This window comes from Trachypithecus francoisi, unplaced genomic scaffold (genome assembly GCF_009764315.1).
Source record: "Trachypithecus francoisi isolate TF-2019V2 unplaced genomic scaffold, Tfra_2.0 Lachesis_group10, whole genome shotgun sequence".
In the NCBI taxonomy this organism is placed as follows: Eukaryota; Metazoa; Chordata; class Mammalia; order Primates; family Cercopithecidae; genus Trachypithecus; species Trachypithecus francoisi.
In genome coordinates, this window is record NW_022681455.1 from 32,088,491 (window position 1) to 32,110,661 (window position 22,171).

The window sequence follows — 22,171 nt, forward strand, 5'->3', positions numbered from 1 at the left end:
GTACCTGGGGTCTTTGTACTATTCTTTCTATTTATACATTTGAGATTTTATTTAACAAATACTTATTAATTTAATTAACTTGTATTTCAAAAATGTGTTCCAATCTCACAAAAAGAGTTCTCTATAGAGTTCCGAGGAAAAGCAGAGAGCCACAAACCAGCCCGTGAATCACCTCCCGAGAGGCCTGTCCCCGGGAGCCTCTCCCACATGGCTCTGACACTTCTCCTGGATTTGCTCTCTCTGTCCCCAGATCACACCCATCCTGAGGCTTTAGCGAACAGGGTGCATTATAGGTTTGAGGTCTTGGGATCCTGGGTCCCTAGTGGAAGAGATGCTGGAGGCTGCACTTTCCTAAGACCCAACCCAGAGGGCTCTGCAGTGCACACTCACCCGTGACGCCCACAGCGGACACCGGGCCCACACGCCGCCCCTCGTGGAGGCCGTACAGGTGCATCTTGTACTTGTGCCCGGGCTCCAGGCCCCCTACAGTGACCTCGCTCTCCTCGCCCCCAACACGCACCACCTGGGGCCGCCCATCCCTGTCCTTGTACTGCACGGTGAAGGAGTCGAAGCGGCCCTGGGGGACGGTCCAGGAGAGGCTCAGCGAGTCAGGGGAGGATCCCATCACTGTCAGCTCCTCCAGGAGCGGCTCTTCGGGGGGCTCCGGGGCCTCCGTGCTGGGTTCTGTGGGGCTGGGGGTCTCTTCCTCTGCAGCTGAGAAAAAAAGGACACAGAGAGAGTGAGGCAGGGTCCCTGGGGGATGTCCTTGGGACTTGGGGAAAAGGAGAGAGAAGCCAAGGTTATGACTGGGGGACCTGAGGTCATTTCAGGGAAGCCCATTCTTGGGGCTGGGTGGTCCTAAACAGCTGACACATGACAAGTTCCAGGGTCAACTGTGGGGGACCTGGGACAGTCACCAGCACAGCAAAGCTCCCGACGGCCCCTCTCCGCTCAGGAGGAGACAGGGGTCAACCTCACAGGAAGGCCCAAGGGGAGCCCCAGCCCCAGCCACAAGCAAGTCTGTGGTGCCAACCAGACCCCTGTCACATTCCCCACCAGTCATCACCAAAGAGCAAGAGGGTGGCCCTCCCACAGCACCCACCCTGTGGCTCCCACTGTTCACTCACCCGTCACCCCGATTGCAGACACAGGGCCCATGCGCTGGCCACCGTGGAAACCGTACAGGTTCATCTTGTATTTGTGGTCTGGCTCCAGGCCCGAGATGGTGACCCCATCCTCATGCCCTGGCACCCGCACCGCCTTGGGCCGCCCGTCTCCGTTCCTGTACTGGACCAGGAAGTGGTCAAATTGGCCCCCAGGAACTGTCCAGGACAGGCTGAGGGAGTCGGGGGTGGCGTCTGTCACGGTCAGCTCCCCCAGGTGAGGCATGATGGGGGGCTCGGGGGTTGCGGTGGGAGGTTCCGAAGGCTCCTCCTCCTCCGGGACTGGACAGAGACATGGAAAGAGAGCACTGAGGTGGGCAGGGTATCTGCGGGACTCTGCTCTCCTCTGGACTCTCCCAGCCATCTGAAAGGAGGCACAGTGGGCAGAGTTCTCACCTGTCAGGGCCTCGACATGGACAGGACCCACATGCTTCCCATCGCGGAAACCATACAAGGTCACCAGGTATCTGTGGTCGGATTCCAGGCCAGAGAGGGTGATGTCATTCTGGTCGCCTCCTGTACGGACCGTTTGGAGTTGCCCTTCTCTATCTGTGTACTGGATTTCGAAGGAGTCAAATTCTCCCTCAGTCACCATCCAGGAGAGATGCAGGGTGTGTGGCGTGGCCTCCTCCACTGTCAGTTCCCCGAGGAGAGGCTCAGGCGCTGGAGGGGTCGGGGCCGTGGTCTCAGTTTCCGTGTCTTCCCTGCGGGCTGGTTCACAGAGACAGGTAGAGACAGATGGCTGGTCTGTTGCTGCACCCAGACTCTCAGGAGAAGTGAGGGAGGAGAGGGAGTGAGGGCAAGCAATCAACAATCGAAAGACCAGCTTTTGCTGCACGTGGGTGAATTTCAAAAGCATTGTGCTAAGTGCAATAAACAAAACACAAGAGACTGCGTATTGTGATTCCATTACACGGAAAGCCAAAATGCTGTCTCCAGAATGACTGAAAGCAGACAGTGGTTGCTGCAGGCTGGGGCTGGGGCAATGGACTCTAAAGCGGCACAAGGAAACTTTCTGGATCAATGGAAATGATATAAAATGGGAAGTTCAGAGATATTATGGCTCAGTCAGACAGGCAGGAAGGAGGCACAGGTGTTCCAGCTGCTGCACACTCACCAGTTATGGCGACGGCCGAGATGGGGCCCACACGCTTGCCACTGTGCAGGCCGTAGAGCAGCAGCTTGTACCTGTGGGCGGGGTCCAGGCCCGGCACGCTGACCTCCCTGAGGCTGCCCTCCATGGGCACCACCTGGGGCTGCCCATCCCTGTCCTTGTACTGGACCACAAAGGAGTCAAATTGGCCCTCAGGGACTGTCCAGGAGAGGCCCACGGAGTTCTGGGTCACGCTGGTCACCTGCAGCTCCTCCCCCAGACGGGGTTTTGGGGGACGTTTTGTTCCAGTATCGTCCATAGCACTCCGGGCCTCTGAGATGGAGACACGGAGAGGAAACGGCTGAGCTGTTTCTGGAAGCCTGGGTGACCTCGAAGGGCAGGATCGAGAGGTCTGGAGACAGGGCTTTGCGTGGCTGAGTCCTGCTGGGCTGTGCTAGGGGCTTGTGCAGGGACGTGGGGAGCTGGATCTGAGCCGAGTGGCTGGGGCCAAATAATGGTAATGGCAGCCACCACAAGTGATCATCTGCTGCTTGGCCTGAGGGGAGCAGGGCAGGGACCTGCAGGGAATGCCCCTCACCCGTGGTGCCGTCGGCAGTGAGGGGGCCATGGCGCTTCTTGCCCAGGAGGCCATAGAGGAGGAATCTGTACTTGCGGCCGGCGTCCAGAGGGGTGACGGTGACAGAGCGCTCGTGGCCCTCCACGGGCACCACCTGGGGCCCGTCTTTGTCCTTGAACTGGACCACAAAAGAGTCGAACTGGCCCTCAGGGACCGTCCAGGAGAGGTGCAGTGAGTCTGGGGTGGGGTCTGTCACCCACAGCTCCCCAAGGCGAGGTGGGGCCCCTGGGCTGGCGTCACCTCGGGCAACTGATGGAGAGGAAAGGTTCTTGTGTTTATTTTTTCCAGAACGACTCCTTGACTGCCTCCCTCTGGGGCTGGAAAAACCCAGAACTGCCCAAATGCTCAGTGCTTCCCCAAAATATTTCCATCACTTCTCATCCTCACCACCATCTCCATCTGGTCCACGCCTCTCTCCCCTTGACCCAAGTTGGGAGGGTCACCTGTCCTGAGTCACCTCCGGGAAAAGAGATTCCCTAGCTCCCTGCCTCGTCTTACTCCCCTTTCTATCCAGCCTCTTTCCACCTCGCACAGACTGCTTCCCCAGCAGGGTGCAGCTTCTTGCAGACTGGGTCTCTATCTCCTCTTACCCAGGAGCACATGACTTGGCTGGCCCCTGAGGAAAGGAGTGATTTGGCCAGCCCCGAGGAGCACAGGATCCCTGATGGGGGCAGACAGCAGGTGGGGGAGGCAAGATAATATGACACAGGTAGCTCTCACTCCTTCTCCATTCCCTTTCTTACTCTCACTGGCTGGCCCGGGAGAACTAAGGCTCCCATGGGACCTGGTGAAGAAGCGTGGGCTGCCTGTGAGAATGTTGAGGGGGATGAAGCTGGGGAGCTCAGGCAGGGAAAGGATCTAGTGTCTGCCTGAGGAGCCATCCCAGGGCTTGAGAAGGAGCTGGCCTGCTGCCTTCCTGGACGGTGAGGGTGCTGACGACATTGTTATTTCAAGTTTTCTGGCAACAGGGAGCCCCCAGGGGCAGGGGAGGGCCTGGACTGAACCCTCCGAAAGGGGCACAGCTGGGCTGGGCTCCTCTGGTTCCCAATTTCTGAGGCTCCAGAAGGAGGGCAGAGAAGGAAGGACAGCCTCTGTAGGAGGCACATATGGGCCCAGACAGGCCTGAGCTAGGAGGGTGAGAACCTGGGTGAGAGTCATAGGGGAGACAGCAAAGACTCTCAGGAGGTGATGGATTCGCAAGGCAGGAAGGGCTCCTGGCTCTCCTCACCCCTTCTCCCAGCACCCCCAGGCTCCCACATCTACCCTGCAGCAAGAGGCCTGCAGGGGCTTCCCTCATCCAACACAACAAAAGTAGAAATTATAAGAAGAGAGGCAGAGTCAGCAGCGGAGAGCAGACCCAGGAACTGGACCCAGTCTCCTGGTCCTCATCTGCTCTGTGGCTTTTCTTTCTTTTTTTTTTTTTTTTCTTGGTCTTTTTTGAGACAGTCTCGTTCTATCACCTAGGCTGGAGTGCAGTGGCGCGATCTTGGTTCACTGTAGCCTCCACCTCCCGAGTTCAAGTGATTCTTGTGTCTCAGACTCCCGAGTAGCTGGAATTACTAGCGCCCGTCACCATACCCAGCTAATTTTTGTCTTTTTAGTAGAGACAGGGTTTTGCCATGTTGGCCAGGCTGGTCTCAAACTCCTGACCTTAAGTGATCCACCTGCCTTGACCTCCCAAAGTGCTGGGATTACAGGCATGAGTCACCATACTAGCACCAGGTGGCTTTTCAAATGAGACAGAGCAGGTGGACAAAGGCAAGACTCAGTAGAGGGAGTGAAGAGAAGGGTGGGAAGGCTGTGGCCTCAGGCTCAGCTGTGGGGGGGCCCCTCTCACCCGTCTTTGCCTCCACAGAGACTGGGCTGCGTCGTTTCCCGTCCTGGATCCCAAAGAGCAGGAACTTGTACTTGCGGGAGGGTTCCAAGCCAGGGACGGTGACCTCCCGCTGGTCTGCAGCCACAGGCACCACCTGGGGCTGCCCGTCCCTGTCCTTGTACTGAACCACAAAGGAGTCGAATTCACCCTCAGGGACTGTCCACGAGAGGCCCACAGAGTCAGGGGTTACATCCGTCACTGTCAGCTCCCCTAGGCGTGGCTCCAGGGGAGGCTCGGAGGCCTCCGTGGCTGGGGCTGGTAGGAGGGGAGCTGGGATTTGGGAAGACAAAGAACATGGTTGAGATCTCTGAGGGGAGAACCCCTGGGTTTTGAGGGCCTCAAGGGGGCTGTGAACTGAGATGGGGAATAGTTACACCTTTACTTCCAGACTTCTAACTGAAATGTAGCATTTCTTTCAAAAACTAATATAGAAAACCAACCAGAGTAGAATTATTGTGACTTTGTTACCAATAGAAACCACAGATGTTTTCATGTCACCTTAGAGTTATTGCAGAAACTTTAAAATATCTTTTATATCTATCACTGCTTCTAAATTTTGTAGTTTACACGCCACCAAGTCCTGTTATTTAATGAGCTAGTCAATAAGTTCAAGTATTACTAAATCATAAATTTGGATTTCTAAGAAATATTTTGGGCCAGGTGCAGTGGCTCACGCCTGGCAGTTTGGGAGGCCGAGGTGGGCAGATCACCTGAGGTCAGGAGTTTGAGACCAGCCTGGCCGACATGGTGAAATCCTGTCTCTACTAAAAATACAAAAAATTAGCTGGGTGTGGTGGTGCGTGCCTGTAATCCCAGTTACTCGGGAGGCTGAGGCAGGAGAATTGCTTGAACCTGGGAAGTGGAGGTTGCAGTGAGTCAAGATTGCGCCATTGCACTCCAGCCTGGGTGACAAGAGCGAAACTCCATCTCAAAAATAAAAAAGAAATATTTTGATAACTGTCTATGAATATAATTTGTTTCCTTTGTAATCCTATACATCTTATTTTACAGATTTAAAAACATTGCCTTGAGGTGGGGTAGGGGTTTCACCAGATGCCACAGCACAAAAGTTGTGGAGAACCTGTGCCCAGGAAACCATGAGGGGCAGGAAGGAACCTGGAGCAAGAGCAAGGGCGGGCTCCCGGAGAGATGAAAACTCGCGTGGGCCAGGATGGAACGCAGTGCAGGCGGGTGGCAGAGGACTCCTGAGAAGGGACTCAGGATATGCAGCACTTCGCCTCAACAAAAAAGGGCAGAAGCGGGAGGTGGCAGCTGTGTCCAAGTCATAGCAGGGTTGTAAAGAGAAGGGGTGGAAACAGCTATGGGCAGTTGGAGAGGGGGAGAGAAAGTCTGTGGTTGGATTTAGGCCAAATGGGAAGAAGACATTCCCCTAGGCGGGGGGCAGAGTGGAGATGGGGAAGGAGCTGGAGAGCTGAGAAGGTTCCAGCCCTGGGAGGAGTAAAGGGGTCAGGGAACAGAAAGACTGGCAGGGTCACCGAGTCAGGGCCTGAGGGGATCCAGCCCCTCAGTGAGGGTGCAGTGGTACCAAGGCAGGGCTGGGAGAAGGACCATGGAGTGGGGAGCTCTGGATAACCAGAGATGGGGACTGAGTCCCCCCATTACTCACCCGTCATGATGACCACAGACAGGGGGCCCACGCGTTGCCCATCATGTAGTCCATACATGTTCATCTTGTATTTTCTCTCAGGCTCCAGGTTGTAGATCGTGACCTCCCGCTGGTCTGCAGCCACCAGCACCGCCTGAGGCTGCCCGTCCTTGTCTTTGTACTGGACCATGAAGGAGTCAAACTGGCCCTCAGGGACCGTCCAGGAGAGGCCCACCGAGTTGGGGGTCACATCTGTCACTGTCAGCTCTCCTAGGCGTGGCTCCAGAGGGGGCTTGGTGGCTGGAGGAGTCTCTTCTTGTTGTGGGGCTGGGACAGAGATGGTAGGCGGCTGTTAGTAAAGAACCCCCTTTTCTTATAGTAATGATGTCTAGTCATTTTTTATTTTTATTATTTTTTTGAGATGGAGTCTCACTGTCACCCAGAGCAGTGGATGACCTCGGCTCACTGCAGCCTCTGCCTCCCCAGTTCAAGAGATCCTCCTGCCTCAGCCTCCAAAGTAGGTGGGACTACAGGTGTGCGCCACCATGCCTGGTTAATTTTGTGTGTGTGTGTGTGTGTGTATTTTTAGTGGAGACAGGGTTTTGCCATGTTGGCCAGGCTGGTCTCAAACTCCTGACCTCAGGTGATCCACCTGCCTCAGCCACCAAAGTGCTGGGATTACAGGTGTGAGCCACCACACCCAGTGATGTCTGTTGCATTTGTGGAAACTGCAAGATGGTTTTGATGTAAAAGTGCATTGATCTGAACATCTGTCTGGCCAACAATCCTTCACTAGGTCCCTGCCTGGTGTCTGAGGCTACACTTGTTGGGGGAGAAGAGTGTCAGCTGTCATTGACACCCTGGGAAAGTGCTGAAATTCCATCTATATGCCAGTGACTCCAGATTTATACCCTCTGTCCAGACCTCCCCTGAATCCCAGACTAGTGTTTGTGCAGTGTCTTCCTTGGAGGCCTACTTGTGTGTCAAACTCAACAAGTGCAAAACTGAGCCTCCAAGCTTCCCGACACCTGCTCCAGCCACAGCCTCCCCACCTCAGTAAGATTACAACTTTTTTTTTTTTTTTTTTTTTTTGAGACAGAGTTTCGCTCTTGTTGCTCAGGCTGGAGTGCAATGGCATGCTCGTAGGTCACCGCAACCTCTGCCTCCCGGATTCAAGCGATTCTCCTGCCTCAGCCTCCCGAGTAGCTGGGATTACAGGCATGTGCCACCATGTCTGGCTAGTTTTGTATTTTCGGTAGAGATGGGGGTTTCTCCATGTTAGTCAGGTTGGTCTCGAACTCCCGACCTCAGATGATCCGCCCGCCTCAGCCTCCCAAAGTGCTGAGATTACAGGCGTGAGCCTCCACACCCAGCCAAGATTACAGCTTCACTCTTCCAGCTGCTCAGATCAAAACCCCCGGAGTCATCCCCGAATCCTCTCTTACACTCCACATCCGCCCTGTGGGTACGTCCTGTTGTCACTACCTTCAGAATCTGACCCCTCCTTGCCACCTCCAAGCATCACCGTCTCCTCCTGGATTATCACAACGTTCTCCCAGGTCACCACCTTCTGCCCTCACCCCTCTTTGGTCTGTTGGGTCTGCAGCCAGAAGAATCCTGTTAACACATTAGCCAGAGCTGGTTCCCGCAGTGGCTTCTACCTCACTCAGGGTGAAATCCAAGTCCTGCAGTGGCCTCTAAGGTCCCGTATTCATCTCTTAGATCATTCCCTATTGCCTGCCCTCCTCCAACTCCACCCCAAAACACACTGCATTCCTCACTGTCTGCAGACATCTGGGGCTGCTTTCCGCCTCCCAGTCTCTGCATTTGTTCTTCCTTCTGTCTGGGACACTCTTTCCCCAAATACCTAGGTGGCCGTTCTCTCATCTCCTTCAGGGCTTTCCTCAGACACTGCCCTCTCTGCGAGGCCCTTGTTGTCCCCCTACTAGGTTCTGCTTTTCTCCACCACTGATCACTGTCACATCCGGTGCCACTGACATATTTGTGCAATTTGTTACCTGTCCCCCTCCACTAGAATGTGACCCCTCAGGCAGGAGCTTTGCTTAATTCACTGCTGTGTCCCAGTGCCTGGCACAGAGTAGGCACTCCACAAATGTCTGTAAAATAGTGAGTGGTCTGCAGGTCTGGGCTCAGGACCTGCAGATCCCCACCACTCCCGCATGAAGAAGCACTCATTAGCCAGTGAACTAGAGGGTGGTCCCAAGAGGCAAAATGGCGAGAAGGTGACTGGATGGGTGGGGCTCCTAAGAACTTGTTTCTCTGGCTTCCTTGGGAGGACAAGACAAGGCTCCAGGCAAGTGACACCTGCTTAAAACAGGGTGGTGACCAGGCCTCAGGAAGACAAAAAAGAGTCAGGCAGGGGAGGGCCGGTGTGGAGGCAGCTGAGGTGGTGGGAGGGAGCAGAGTGACCACCATGTATTGAACATCTGCTATTTACAGGTACCAGGCTGGGCATTTTCTCTCGTTTCCTTTGCCTTCTAAGCTGACTTGCTCCCGCAGCACCCATTCCCTGCTCCTTTTTGCCCTCTTTGCACTTCTTTCCATGAGGGAATGAAAATGTCCTTCACCATCAAGCTTTATTGCTGGTGGTTTGGATTCATTGGAAAGGTGCAATTATAACGATTCATGACTCTGGCAGTCCCCATGCTGCATGTGGGACAGTCCTTTTCCAATTTAGAAGTGTGTCTAATGAGCTCCACGCACCTCTCCCCCTGACAACTACATTGTGTATCTGCCAGGCACAGCCTCCAGCTTGGCGGACTCCAGCTGCTTCGTCCCTTTGCTGCTCTGAAAATGTGCATTGATGCCCATTTCTTTCCTAAAGGGCCTCATCTATTTTATCCAGGACGTGTAAAATACATGTTTCAAAATATCCAGCATTAGAACATGGGTATACAGGGATTCCCTCGCGGGAAGGTCTGAGCAAAAGACGAATGAGCTGAGAAGATGCCAGACATGTTACATCACCACCTCTAACTGTGACAACAAGCTGGGCGGTGCTTACTCCCCCCGAATATGAGGAAGCTGAGGTTCCAGGAGAGGAGGTAAGGTTTTCAAGATCACACAGCTGGCTGGGCACGCTGCCCCACACCTGTAATCCCAGCACTTTGGGAGGCCGAGGTGGGTGGATCACCTGAGGTCAGAAGTTCGAGACCAGCCTGGCTAACACGGTGAAACCCTGTCTCTACTAAAAATACAAAAATTAGCCGGGTGTGGTGGCGCATGCCTGTAAGCCCAGCTACTTGGGGGGCTGAGGCAGGAGGACTGCTTGAATCTGGGAACCAGAGGTTGCAGTGAGCCGAGATCACACCACTGCACTCCAGCCTGGGTGATAAAGCAAGACTCTGTCTAAAAAAAAAAAAAAAAAATCACTCAGCTGAGAACAGAGGAAGACAGGAAGGAACTCAGTTTGTCAGATTCCCAAACTCCATTTATCTCTACTGCACCGCCTCAGTCAGTGCCTGGTGGAGCCCATCCTTACTCCAGGGACCAGGCACAGGGCCTCACAGAGCCCAGTGTGGGTCCCTGGGACAGAAGGGCAGAGGGAGGGTCACTCCAGGAGCAGCCTTGGCAGCATGTCTGGGTCTGGCACCAGCCTCCACCCTACAACCTCAGGCCCCAAGGAGAGTCACTCACAGGGTGGTTTTGCCCTCTCCCTCTTCTCAGGGCTGACTGAGGCAAAGAAAATAAATTGAGGGTGGAAGGTTCTGGAAATGAAATCAACCAAGTCATGATGAGGCTGAGCTTGGTGGAATTATAGAAACCACGTTCTGGAAAACTATCTATTTCTCTACTTTTAATTTTTTAACCTTTCCCCTTACAGTAAAAGTTATTTTTGAGAAAGGTGTGTCTTTGTTTCTGTGAGCAAAGGGAAAAAAAGAGATTCCCCTCACTGTGACCAAACCAGGCAGGTCAGCCCGAGGGTCCCACAGGCACTGCTGCCCACTCAGCCTCTTGGGCTCTGGCCCTGGAGAGGAGGTGCCCAGGCTGGGCCTGTGTGGCGGTGGATGTGGCCCTGTAACCAGGCCTGAGAGAGAGGGTGGAAGGGATGTTCTTCTTTGCTGTAAAGTCACTCACTGGATGAGTAGTAAAGAAAGACTTGTGGCTGGGTACGGTGGCTCATGCCTATAATCCCAACACTTTGGGAGGCCAAGGCGGGTGGATCACTTGAGGTCAGGAGTTTGAGACCAGCCTGGCTGACATGGTAAAACCCCATGTCTATTAAAAATACAAAAATTAACCAGGCATGGTGGTGCGTGCCTGTAATCCCAGCTACTTGGGAGGCTGAGGCAGGAGAATCACTTGAACCTGGGAGGCAGAGGTTGCAGTGAGCCAAGATTGCATCACTGCATTCCAACCTGGGCAACAGAGCAAGACTCAGTCTCAAAAAAGGAAAGAAGAAAAGAAAGAAAAGAAAAGAGAAGAAAAGAAAGAAAAGAAAAGAAAAGAAAAGAAAAGAAAAGAAAAGAGAGAAAAGAGAAAGCTTTGTGGTCAGGTGTGGTGGCTCACCCCTGTAATACCAGAACTTTGGGAGGCCGAGGCGGGTGGATCACTTGAGGATCTGGAGTTTAAGACCAGTTTGGTCAACATGGTGAACCCCGTCTCTACTAAAAATACAAAAAAGTAACCAGGTGTGGTGGCACACATCTGCAGTCCCAGCTACTTGGGAGGCCAAGGCAGGAGAATCGCTTGAACCTGGGATGCAGATGTTGCAGTGGGCTGAGATCATGCCACTGCATTCCAGGCTGGGCAACAGAGTGAGACTCTGTCTCAAAAAAAAAACAAAAAAAAACAAAAAACAAAAACAAAAAACGGAAAAGACTAGAAAGAAGAGAAAGCTTGCTTCAAGCTGTACTGATGAAGAGGCCAGTGTCTCATGCACATTCTCCCATCTAAGTACTAACCAGACCTGACCCTGCTTAGCTTCTGAGATCAGAGAAGATGATGGGGCATCTTCAGGGTGGTATGGCCTTAGAGTCATGTGCATTCTGATCAAGTAACTGAACCAGCCAGAGGGGACAAAGCAGACCCCAGAGTAAGAATATTTATAACAATTCTCACAGCAGACACGGCAGCATATTTACTTTTGCCAGGCCCATTCTTGATGCTTTACATCTGCTAACTTACTTAACCCTCACAATAGCTCTGTGAAGTAGATGTCCCCATTTTACGGACAAGGAAACAGGGGCGCAGAAAATTTAAAACTTGCTCAGGGCCATGAAAGCTGGTGGTACCCCAGTCCCCAGTGATATATACTCTTTCCAGGTCTTCCCCTGGCAGGTGGCCTCAAGGTTCCACTGGAGCAAGGAGAGCAACTGGCTATAGGGAAGCTGGGAGCCAGCAGTGGGAGGGAACCAAAGCAGGCCCCTGCCCTTCACTCACCTGTCACGCCCACGGCGGATACCGGGCCCACGCGCTGTCCCTCGTGGAGGCCGTACAGGTGCATCTTGTACTTGTGCCCGGGCTCCAGGCCCCCCACGGTGACCTCACTCTCCTCGCCCCCAACACGCACCGCCTGGGGCCGCCCATCCCTGTCCTTGTACTGCACAGTGAAGGAGTCGAAGCGGCCCTGGGGGACGGTCCAGGAGAGGCTCAGCGAGTCAGGGGAGGATCCTGTCACTGTCAGCTCCCCCAGGAGCGGCTCCTCAGAGGACTCTGGGGCCTCCGTGCCAAGTTCTGTGGGGCTGGGGGTCTCGTCCACATCCTCCTGAGGAGCTGAGAGAAAAGGCAGAGGCATGAAGGGCTGCTGGCTTTGCTGCTGCCCACAGAGGACAGCCATGGAAGCGCCCTTACGCTGTGCGCTCAGGGGCTCTGTAGCCTTTGTATTCACCATTGGGTCACTCACAGATGGAAAGGGCTGAGACAGCCCTTGCCCCACCCTGCTCTAGGGGTTCTGTGGGGGCGAGGGGGTCTCCCTTCGTGTCTGAGAAAGGAGCTGAGATGGGAAGAGAGGAAGCCGCTGAGGATTCTTCCAAACCATGTTCACTGACAGTGCTGACCTCAGACAGTGAGGAGGGCAGTGAGGCCTCTTCCTACCTGCACCTTCCCCAGGGCACTGTGGCTGCCCCACCCCTCATATGAGGATCTGACCATGGAATGTGCTCCTGCTGTGGCCTCCCCAGGCAGCCCTGCCCCTCCCTCCCCTTTAACCTCAAGGAATGAATTGCTAACGCAGGGCTCCAGGCATGAGTGGGAGAAAAATTCTGGGTGAGTGGGATCCAGGGAGGGCCGTGCCCTTCCCTGGCTGGCTCTGGAATCACAGCCTTGTGGGCACCTACCCGCCCCCTGCAGTTAGGTCTCTGCTGAGGCTCCATGGCGTGGGGAGACTGTGGCACAAGGGAAGCCAGCCCTTCTGTGACCCGCTACATGGGGGACTACTTTGGGATAGCAGATTGAGGAAAGAATTGGCAAGAATGACAGCCCAGAGGAAGGGAGGGAGGTGGGGAGGAAAAAAGATTACTGGGAAGTGAGAGAGTCAGGGAGAAATTGCAGCTCGCTCTGAAAATGCTTTGCTGCTCCAACCACTATTCTAAGTGTGTGAGGGTGGTTTGTTTTTGTTTTTGTTTTTTGAGATGAAGTCGCTCTGTTACCCAGGCTGGAGTGCAGTGGTGCGATCTCGGCTCACTGAGAGCTCCGCCTCCCGGGTTCACGCCATTCTCCTGCCTCATCCTCCTGAGTAGCTGGGACTACAGGTGCCCGCCACCATGCTTGGCTCATTTTTTATATTTTTAGTGGAGACAGGGTTTCACCATGTTAGCCAGGATGGTCTCGATCTCCTGATCTTGTGATCCACCCGCCTCAGCCTCCCAAAGTACTGGGATTACAGGCATGAGCCACCGTGCCCCATGCCTAGCCTAAGTGTTATATGTATATTAACTCATGTCATTCCAACAGCTCTGTGCAGTAGTAACCATTATCCCCACCTGACAGGAAGGAAAACTGAGGCACAGAGAGGTTAAGCAATTTGCACAAGGTCCTCCAGGAAGCAAGTTGCAAGGCTGGTAGGGAGACTCAGGCAGTTGGCTCTGGAGTCTTTGCTCCTAACCACTATCCACACTATCTCTTATCAAATAATTCACAGGCTAGGGGAATGGCACCAGACAGGGAAAGACTGGGGACATGGAGGAACAGGCTGGGATGCTGGGCTGAATGCAATCCCTTTGCCCTGTTCCAAGCGGGTTGGGAGTCAAGGCGTCGGGAGCTGGGAGAAGTCCTCTTCATGCTGAGAAAGGCTAGAGAAATGTGGTGCTCTTGTCACTTGGATCTGCCACCTCTGAATACAGCAGAAATGGCAGGAGGGTGTGGGCAGCAGGTGACAGAAGCCCAGAAGTGACCATGGCCCAAACCAGACCATGAAGGAGCCCAGTAAAAACTGAGGGGTGAGAACACAGTGACCGAATGGTGAGGACATCTGTGGGGAGGACAGCTCCAGGTGGAAGGATGAGTCCAGGTGCTTGGAATGGGGGAAAATAGGACCTGCCCTTGGAGATGAAGAAGTGAGGCTGAGAAAGAGATGAGGAGCTGGAGGCTGGATAACGGGGACCTGGCATGCAGAGGATAGGAGAGCAGTGGGGGAGGAAGTGGGTGGAGGCTTTGGCAAAATGAGCTGAGAAGGCGAAGGTGGAGGGAGGCTGGAAGGAGCCCCAGCCAAGTCCTGCTCACAGGATGGGGCTAGCAGGGGAGGGAGGCCTGGCAGCCATGACTCACCAGTCTTGGCCACCACAGACTCGGGCCCCACACGCTGCCTGCCACGAAGCCCGTAGAGGTTCATCTTATACTTCCGGTTGGGATCCAGGCCGGGGACGGTAACCTCATTCTCATCCCCCGCAACAGGCACTGCCTGGGGCTGCCCCTGTGCATCCTTGTACTGGACCATGAACGAGTCGAAGGGGCCCTGGGCCACCGTCCATGAGAGGCGCAAAGAATCTGGGGTCACACCGGTCACTGTCAGTTCCCCCAGGAGGGGCTGCTCCAGGGACTCGGGGCGGGGGGGCTCCTCTTTCCTCTCTGGAGCTGTAAACAAGCAGATCCAGCCAGGTGCTGAACTGGCAGCCTGGGAGACTGGGGCTTGGGGTTTGGACGGGCTGTCACACCTACGGGGGGTGGGAGGTCACTAGTCCATTAATTTGAGAGCTAAACTTCTGGGAAGCCTGACACAGCCAGGGTATGACACACCTTCTGGGCCTCGGGGAGCTGCTGCTTGGGATGGAAGGGGCCCAGCAGTGCGGGGGAGTCTGGCTGCCCCTCAGCCCAGGAGTGGGGCCAGGAAGCTGGAGTCAGCTGTCTTCCTGGGGGATCCCAGATGGTTTCAGGCTGAAGGCAAGTGTGCAGAGGGCTGAGAAGGGGTCACATGGGGGCTGAGGTGGCTGCTACTCACCAGTGGTGCCATCAGCCGTGAGGGGGCCATACCGCTTCTTGTTTGCGATTCCAAACAGAGTGAATCTGTACTTGTGGTCAGGGTCCAGTGAGGAGACAACAAATGAACGCTCGGGCCCTTCCACAGGTACCACCTGGGGCCGTCCATCCCTGTCCCTGTACTGGACCATGAAGGTGTCGAACTGGCCTCAGGGACAGTCCAGGAGAGGTGCAGTGAATCTGGGGTAGGGTCTGTCACCCACAGGTTTCCCAGACGGGGTGGAGTCCCTGGACTCTGAGGCACTAGGAAGAGCGGGTAGAGAGAAGGGAGGGACTTAGGTCCAAGGAGAACGAGGAAGCCAAATCCCACATGGGAATGCTGTGTGAGGCTGTGCAGGTTGTTCACTGTACAAAAGTGCATTTGCTGAGGGAGTACAAAGGGACTGAAATCCAGCCAGCACTCTGCTTGCCAAGCTGTGTGCCCTGGTGAGGAGTGGTGTCCACTTAAAGGAATGGGTGCCTTCTTCCAAACAGCATGGAAGCACTGCGTGGACTAGTGTGGCTCAGCCTCCAACCACAAACTGGAGCAGCAGGGAGCTTCAGAAAGAGGGGAGCCCAGCCAGGCCCTTTCACATCTCCATAGCCAGGGAAATCTTCCCAGTACAACCTCCACTGCTTCCAAGCCTAACTACTAGCTGGCTTCTTCTCCGAGAGAGGAGAGCACAATCCTTGAAGTGTTTTAATGTGGGACAGCCTCCCTCATCTATGCTGCAGGCCTCTCCTCCTCCTTCGGAACTTTGACCCACGGATGGACTCCCTCACCTGCAGCACTGACCCTCCACTCCCCAGCAGCTGTGCCATCAGCATTTCAACAAGCTACTGTCACACCCCTCCCCACCCCCATTCTGTGTGCATCTCTCTCCGTCTCCATCTTCCCTCTTTGCTCTCATTCCCAGCCCAGATTCCAGAAAGTGATGTCTACACCGATTGTAGCCACGTCCTCACCTCCACCACCCTCACGATCCAGCTTCACCCCTCCACCAGGCAGTAGCTCTCATGGAGGCCAGTGGTGGCCTTGCCATTGCTAAATCCTGTGGACACTCCGTAGCCCTTGATTCACTGTTCTGGAATCTGACAAGTCCAACCACGCCCTCCTTCCTGGAGTCCAGGACAGCACCCTCCCTGGTTCTGCACCTCCCTGCAAGTCACTCCTCAAGCTACCCTATGGGCCCTTCTTCCTCTGCCTCCGCTGTGAGTGTAGGCGGCCCCCGGGGTTCCAGTGACCCTGTCTCTTCCCCAACCCCACACTGCTACTCTGGCGCCTCAATTCTCCTGACCTATAAAGTAGGTATGCCTCCCAGGTGTGCTTTATGGAGTGCGATGATCCTCTTTGAACATCTTGATCACAACCGACTCTCAATAAATGCACAAAAGGTATTTATGTAAGTGTCCCTTAGATGTTGATCTAAGTTTATCCCCCACCTCTGCTGCTCCCTGCCGCAGGCAATGGGACTGTCTCACCCAGAACCCTGGGGGCTGCCTGGTACACCTTGCTTTCCGCCTCCCACATCCAGCCCCACTGCCACCATCCCAACTGACCTATCATCTCTTTTTTGTTGTTGTTGTTGAGACAGGGTATTGCTCTGTGCAGAGTGTGGATAGCACCCAGGCTGGAGTACAGTAGCACAATCATGGCTCACTGCAGCCTCGGTCTCCTGGGCTCAAGCGATCCTCCCAACTCAGTCTCTCAAGGAGCTGGGACTACAGGCACGCACCACCACACCTGGCTAATATCTTTTGTCGTAGTAGAGATGGGGGTTCTCACTATGTTGCCAGGTTGGTCTCAAACTCCTAGCCTCAAGCGATCCTCCCGCCTTGGCCTCCCAAGGTGCTGGGATTATAGGCAGGATCAACCCTGCCAGCCCTTACCAGCTCTTAACTCACTTCTCCAGCTAGTCTCAGCAGCCACCGTGCTATTTGCAAGATAAATATCTAGTCACGTCACTCTCCCACTTTACCCTCAGAGGCCCTCTAGGGGCCTTCAAATGAGGCCCAAGCCCCTCAGTACAGCACAGGAAGCCCTGAGACCAGGCCCTTTGGCACCCCCACATGCCCTGTTCTCCAGCCAGAGGAAACTGTGACAGTGATTCTCTTACTGGCCATGCTCTCCCCACCTCGATCATCGTGACTCCCTCAGGCTGCACTGAGCTTCTCAAACTCTGTGCCTGCCCCACCACTACTTTCCCTTCAGAATTCAGCTCATGCACCACTGCCTCCAGGAAGCCTTCCTGGAGCTCCCTCCCAAAGCAGGCTCCCAAAGCATTGAGAAAACCTCCTTCAGGGCACTACAGAGGGCAGGGTGTTGCTGCTGTCACTCACAGATCTTGGCTTCAGTCACCAGGGGACCATGCCTCTTCTTGCCAACGAACCCATACAGGACAAATTTGTACTTGCGGCCAGGATCCAGGGAGGTGATGACGGCTGAGCGCTGGGGCCCCTCCACGGGCACCACCTGGGGTTGCCCGTCCCTGTCTTTGTACTGGATCACGAAGGAGTCAAACTCGCCCTCGGGGACTGTCCAGTGCAAAAGCAAGGAGTCGGAGGTCCTGTCTGTCACCGTCAGCTCACCCAGGCGTGGTGGGCCTGAGGACTTCCCAGGCTTCTCCTCATCCTTGTCTGGAGTTTGGGAGGCAAAAGCAAAGCATAGTGGACTCAACTGTTCTCTTTTCTGTGTCTCCTTCCCTCTCCCCTGCCCACCTCACTCCATCCTTGATAGCTCTCTCCCTGGAAGACTCTATCTCCCCACCCCTCAGTGACCAGCTCTCCTGGAAGAGAGGCATTTCCCTCTTAATCTCTGCTCCTTCCCTTGTGACAGTTTATCCATTCCTCACAGGGTCTTGGTCCTTCTGCACCCCAGGATCTTTGGGGGGTTTCAGGTCCCCCCTGGGTTCTGTATGAGAGTTCCAAGCCTCCCCACTGCAGCTTCAGAGCAGTCTGAAGGCTCCTCTGCCCACCTGAGGAGGAGCTGAAACCACCTGGTGCTTTCTTTCTTACCACCCTCTCTGAGCTTGACCTGGAGCTAGGGGATGAGTCAGCCACCCTGGTCCCACAGAGAGGAACAAAGAGGGGGTGTGAAAGCCAGGTACTCCAGGACCTGTCTTTTGCTGGTCCTGCAAACCTCATCCATGTCTGAAGTCCCGATGGCTGTGGAGCCCCCTGCCCCAAGGAGCCTTCACCCCCAGCAGAAACTGGCTGATGGGACCACGGACTGCTGTCTACTCAAACCAGGCTCTCAGGGATGAGGTGTTGGGAGCTAAGAGTCAGTGTCCAGAGGCCTTATCATGCCCACCCTGAAAGATCTACAGGGCAGGGAAGGGCAGAGGAGCAACCGAAGAGTAGGGGCAGGGGAAAGGGCAAGGAAAGCTGCAGATGGAGGGCCAGGGACCTTCCGCCTCTCTCCTGGAATCTCTGTCCCACTCTTGGCCGTTTTACCTCTGCCTCTTTCCCCTCTCCCCACCTATCCTCATCATTGTTCTGAGATCCTCCTCAATCCATCTTCCTGCTGAACCTGCAATTCCGTTTCTCTCCTTTTCTCCTCTATCTAGCCCCAAACACCAGCCCTGCCTTTCACTGGCCCCTCAATATCCACCCTACCTCTGAAGTCCCAACAGCCCCAGTTCCTCCCCCAATCTCAGGATATTGATCTGAGCAGAGTCAAATATGTACCCATAATGCCTTGGTAGATGACGGGGTCAGAGGGCTTGCCCCCAGGAGGGACCCCACGAAGTGACAGCTCGTACGGGGCTCCAGGAGGGGGTGGAGGCACCAGAGCCTGGCGGACGTCCCCTGGCAGCACTTCCTCATGTGCCCCCGGCCCCTCGGGCACCCGCAGGCGCAGTTGGAAGTGGGCAAAGGTGTCGGGCTGGGCGGTCCAGACCACACGGAGGCGCCCTGTCTCATCTCTGCCCAGGACCCTCAACTCTCCCAGCTCCTGGGGGCGCTGCTGCAGGAGAGGAGCCTGGGCCCCTTGGGTCGTCGAGGGGCCTGAGGGAGGAGGCTCATCGGTAGTCCCCAAGAGGCCCGAGGGTGAGGACCCTGGGAAGGGGCAGGGTGAGAAAAAGAGGAGAGTCCAGTATGAGAATGGGAAAGGGATCCCCAGTCCCCAGGTTCTGCCCTCCAGCCTTTAAGAGCCTTGGGGCCCTACCCTCTTCTACTTCTGGTTCCATCACCTGGGCCACTCCCTCCTCCCAAAGGTCAGCCAGTCCTCCAAACACCCCCATCTACCACATTCCTGAGCAGATGGGCCTGCGCTTCAGGCAGGTGATAAATAAAATAAAGCCTGCTATCCCTCACCCCACAAGGCTTCCATGACCTCCAGCCCCCGGAGACTTCCATGTCCCTCCCCACATACATCCCCCCCCACTGGGTGGTGGTCAGGTGGCTTCCATTAGTGCTGCAGTGAGAAGCCTGGAAGAAAGACAGTGGTGTTAGAGAGGGAGGATGCAAGAGGAGAGTGGGCAGTGGGAAGAGAAAGAGGGCGTGGGGGTGGACATCCAGGTCAGGTGGCATCTGGGCCCTATAGGGGAAGAAGAGGTCCACCACCCGCCCCACAGCAGCCACAGGGTGCCCTTTCCCCAAGCCCAGACATCGTTCCTGTGGGAGAGATCAGCATAAAGTGAGCCAGAGGGTCTGAAAAGCCAGATCAAAAAGCAGTGGTTTCACCTCCCCGACATACAGTTGCTGCCTGATGGCACCCAGGCCACCCCCACGCAGTTCTGATGTTTCCCTTCAAGGTCAAGGCCCAGTTGTGGAAAACAGTAACCACTGACCACAGTCTTGAGCCACTCTCACCACAGTGAGTCAGAACGGGAATCACTGTTTTCAATTCTCAGCCCACTCAAACTGCTCCAGTGAATCTTTGCAGGCACCCCAACCACATCCCCCTCTATTGCCTAAAATAGCAATTCTGGAAGTGTCCCGGGAACCCCAAAGAAGGGGCTGCCTTGACCTTAGGCATCCACAGGATGGATGCCAGGACCCTGGGGGTGGGGACGTCTTCTAGGGACACTGGACTTGTGCTTTGTCCTGGGGCCCCCTGGAGCCTCGGCCAGGTAGGGTCTGAAGGTAGAAGGGTGCCAGTGGCAGCAGGAGGAACTCATGAATGCAGGCTCCAACGGCAGGTGAGGCTGGACAAGGCATGGGTGTCCCGTGGCCCCAGCCCACGCTACCTGTGGTGGTGATGAAGGCGTAGGACTTGGAGGTCTGCCCCGCCCGCACCCCGTGGACCTCCACGTGGTAGGTGGTGCCGGGCCTGAGGTCGGGCAGGCTGACGGTGCGCGTGGTGCCCGGCACGGTCAGCTCACCGCCGGGGCCCTCTGCAGGCGGTTGAGGCCGCCAGCGCAGCACCACGCGCTCGAACTGGCCGCGGAGCCCGTCGAGAGACACGAGAAGCGCGCCATCGGCGGAACTGCCCAGCACCTCTGGCTTGGGGTGGCGGGGCGCAGCCACCCGGTCGACGCCTTCAGGCGAGAGGCCGTAGATTCCCTGGTTGGAGTCCCGTTTCCTGGTGCCGGGGTCAGGGCTGGCGGTGGGGCGGGGGTGGCGGGTCAGGGGTGCTGGGGAGCCGGCGGGGGAGGCGGCCAACAGACGCCGCTGCAAGTATTCATGGATGTGGCGCGCCACCGACGTGTAAGTCTGGTTGGCCCGCAGTGGGTAGCCGTGAACCCGCAGGTGGCGCTCCAGGTCCTGCACCGTGCCGCGGAAACGGCTCAGCTCGGCCGTCAGGTTGCCCCAAGGCCGCCGTGGGGGCTGGGACAGGCTTGACCTGGGCGGGGACTCCTCCTCCCCTTCCTCTGCGGGCCTCGAGGGCCGAGGGGGCCGTGGGGGCCGCGGGGCTGGGGCTGGCTGGGGCCGGGGCTTGGGGGGCGGGGCTGGGGGGCGCACCTCCGGGTAACTGTAGTGGCCTGGTGCTGCCAGGGGCGAAAAAGGGGAGGAGAACAGGTCAGTGGCAGCTCCCTCCGGCACTCCTCCCCGGCAGCCCCTCCCTCGATCCCTCCCACCAGAGCCAGAAGCCTCTTCCCTGTGCCCCAGCCCCACCTGGAAAGAGAACGGAGGGAAATCGGTCAGTGTCCCGGAGCCCCCCCATTCCCCTCCAAGCCCACCACTGTTGGTGCCCTAGAAAGAAGAGAGAAGCCCGTGGGTGGGGCCCTGTAGCTGAAGGAGAAAAAGGGGAGTCGGGAGGAGAACGTGAGCTACAGCGAGGTGGGTGTCCCCCTGTCACAGGAAAAGAAAAATATCCAGGTGTCTGTTAAGAAACCTCGAGGTTTAGTGGAAAATCACTGCTGTGAGACCCACCTCCCAGCAATTCCAATCCTAAAGTCAACAGGACTGATGATCTCTAATCTGCCTAATTCCCGTCCCACAAGATCTATCAGCAAAAGGCCTGTCCCTGTAACTAAATTTAAATAAGAACCTCCCTTAACTGACTGGATCAGCCAGCATCTCCTATTCACTTCTCTCCCTGGGGCGGTTCCTTTCATAGGCTAACCTGCAGCCTTCTTACAGGACTCCAGGCATCTCCAGGCTACTGGGGCTCTGTCTCCCCAGTAGCCTCAGGACACAGCAAGGCCCCCAGCAGGTGCCTCCAGACTGCCACACACCTGTCAGATGCATTCAGAGGAGCCTGTGAGCCCTGAGCCTGGGCTCCTGAGGAGGAGGATCCAAGGCTGGGAAACCAGGGCCCTTCCCTAACCTCTGGCCAGCCATACCTGTGTTGGCCCTGACGGAAGCTGGGTAGCTGACTGCCCGGCCCCGCTCCGCTGTGACAGTCACCACATATTCCACGCCTGGCATCAGGTCAGTCAGCAGCGTCCCATCTGCTTCAGGGGGCACTTCCAGCCGCACCCTCTGGTTGCCGGCACTGACGTAGGACACCACAAATCGGTCTACCTCGGCCTGGGGACGCAGCCAGCCAAGCTCCAGTGTTGTCGGCGTCACAGCCACCACTCGGAGGTCCTGGGGCCCATCGATCACTAGCCAGGTTAAAGAGAAGGAGGGGTCAGGCGGGTGTCTGGTTCTTCAGTCATCATCTTTCCTTCCAAGAGCCTAGCCCCCATCCAGTCCCTTACCTCTGCCCTCCCGGGGGCAGATTCCCTCTCCAGTCAAGATCTCTACTCCGGAAACCCCTCCCCACAGCCCCAGCGCTCACTGGTGGTGATGGTCTTGGAGGCAGGAGGGCCCCAGCTGGTCCCTCGAAGGGCTCGGACGGTGACCTGGTACTCCTGTCCAGGGGCCAGTCCTCTCTGGTCATAGGCTGAGGCAGAGCTTGGAACCCGTGCTGTGAATGGGGGGCTCGCCCCCTCTGTCTGTGAGAGACAGCACCAGGTGGCTCAGGGGCTGGCACTCTGGCCTCTGCTGCTCA

The 22,171-nt window shown here is 56.0% G+C and overlaps 1 protein-coding gene across 1 annotated transcript in view; it reads right to left on the reverse strand.

The window, feature by feature from the left end:
* TNXB (tenascin XB) overlaps positions 1–22,171 on the reverse strand; it is a 57,713-nt gene that overhangs the window by 26,790 nt on the left and 8,752 nt on the right. The window contains 15 exon segments of the mRNA XM_033216696.1: positions 391–714; positions 1,128–1,445; positions 1,560–1,874; positions 2,281–2,589; positions 2,855–3,142; positions 4,731–5,039; positions 6,397–6,702; positions 11,779–12,111; positions 14,104–14,409; positions 14,774–14,962; positions 14,965–15,054; positions 17,131–17,427; positions 18,478–18,846; positions 21,519–21,782; positions 21,959–22,115. Coding sequence (XP_033072587.1) covers positions 391–714; positions 1,128–1,445; positions 1,560–1,874; positions 2,281–2,589; positions 2,855–3,142; positions 4,731–5,039; positions 6,397–6,702; positions 11,779–12,111; positions 14,104–14,409; positions 14,774–14,962; positions 14,965–15,054; positions 17,131–17,427; positions 18,478–18,846; positions 21,519–21,782; positions 21,959–22,115 — 4,174 coding nt within the window.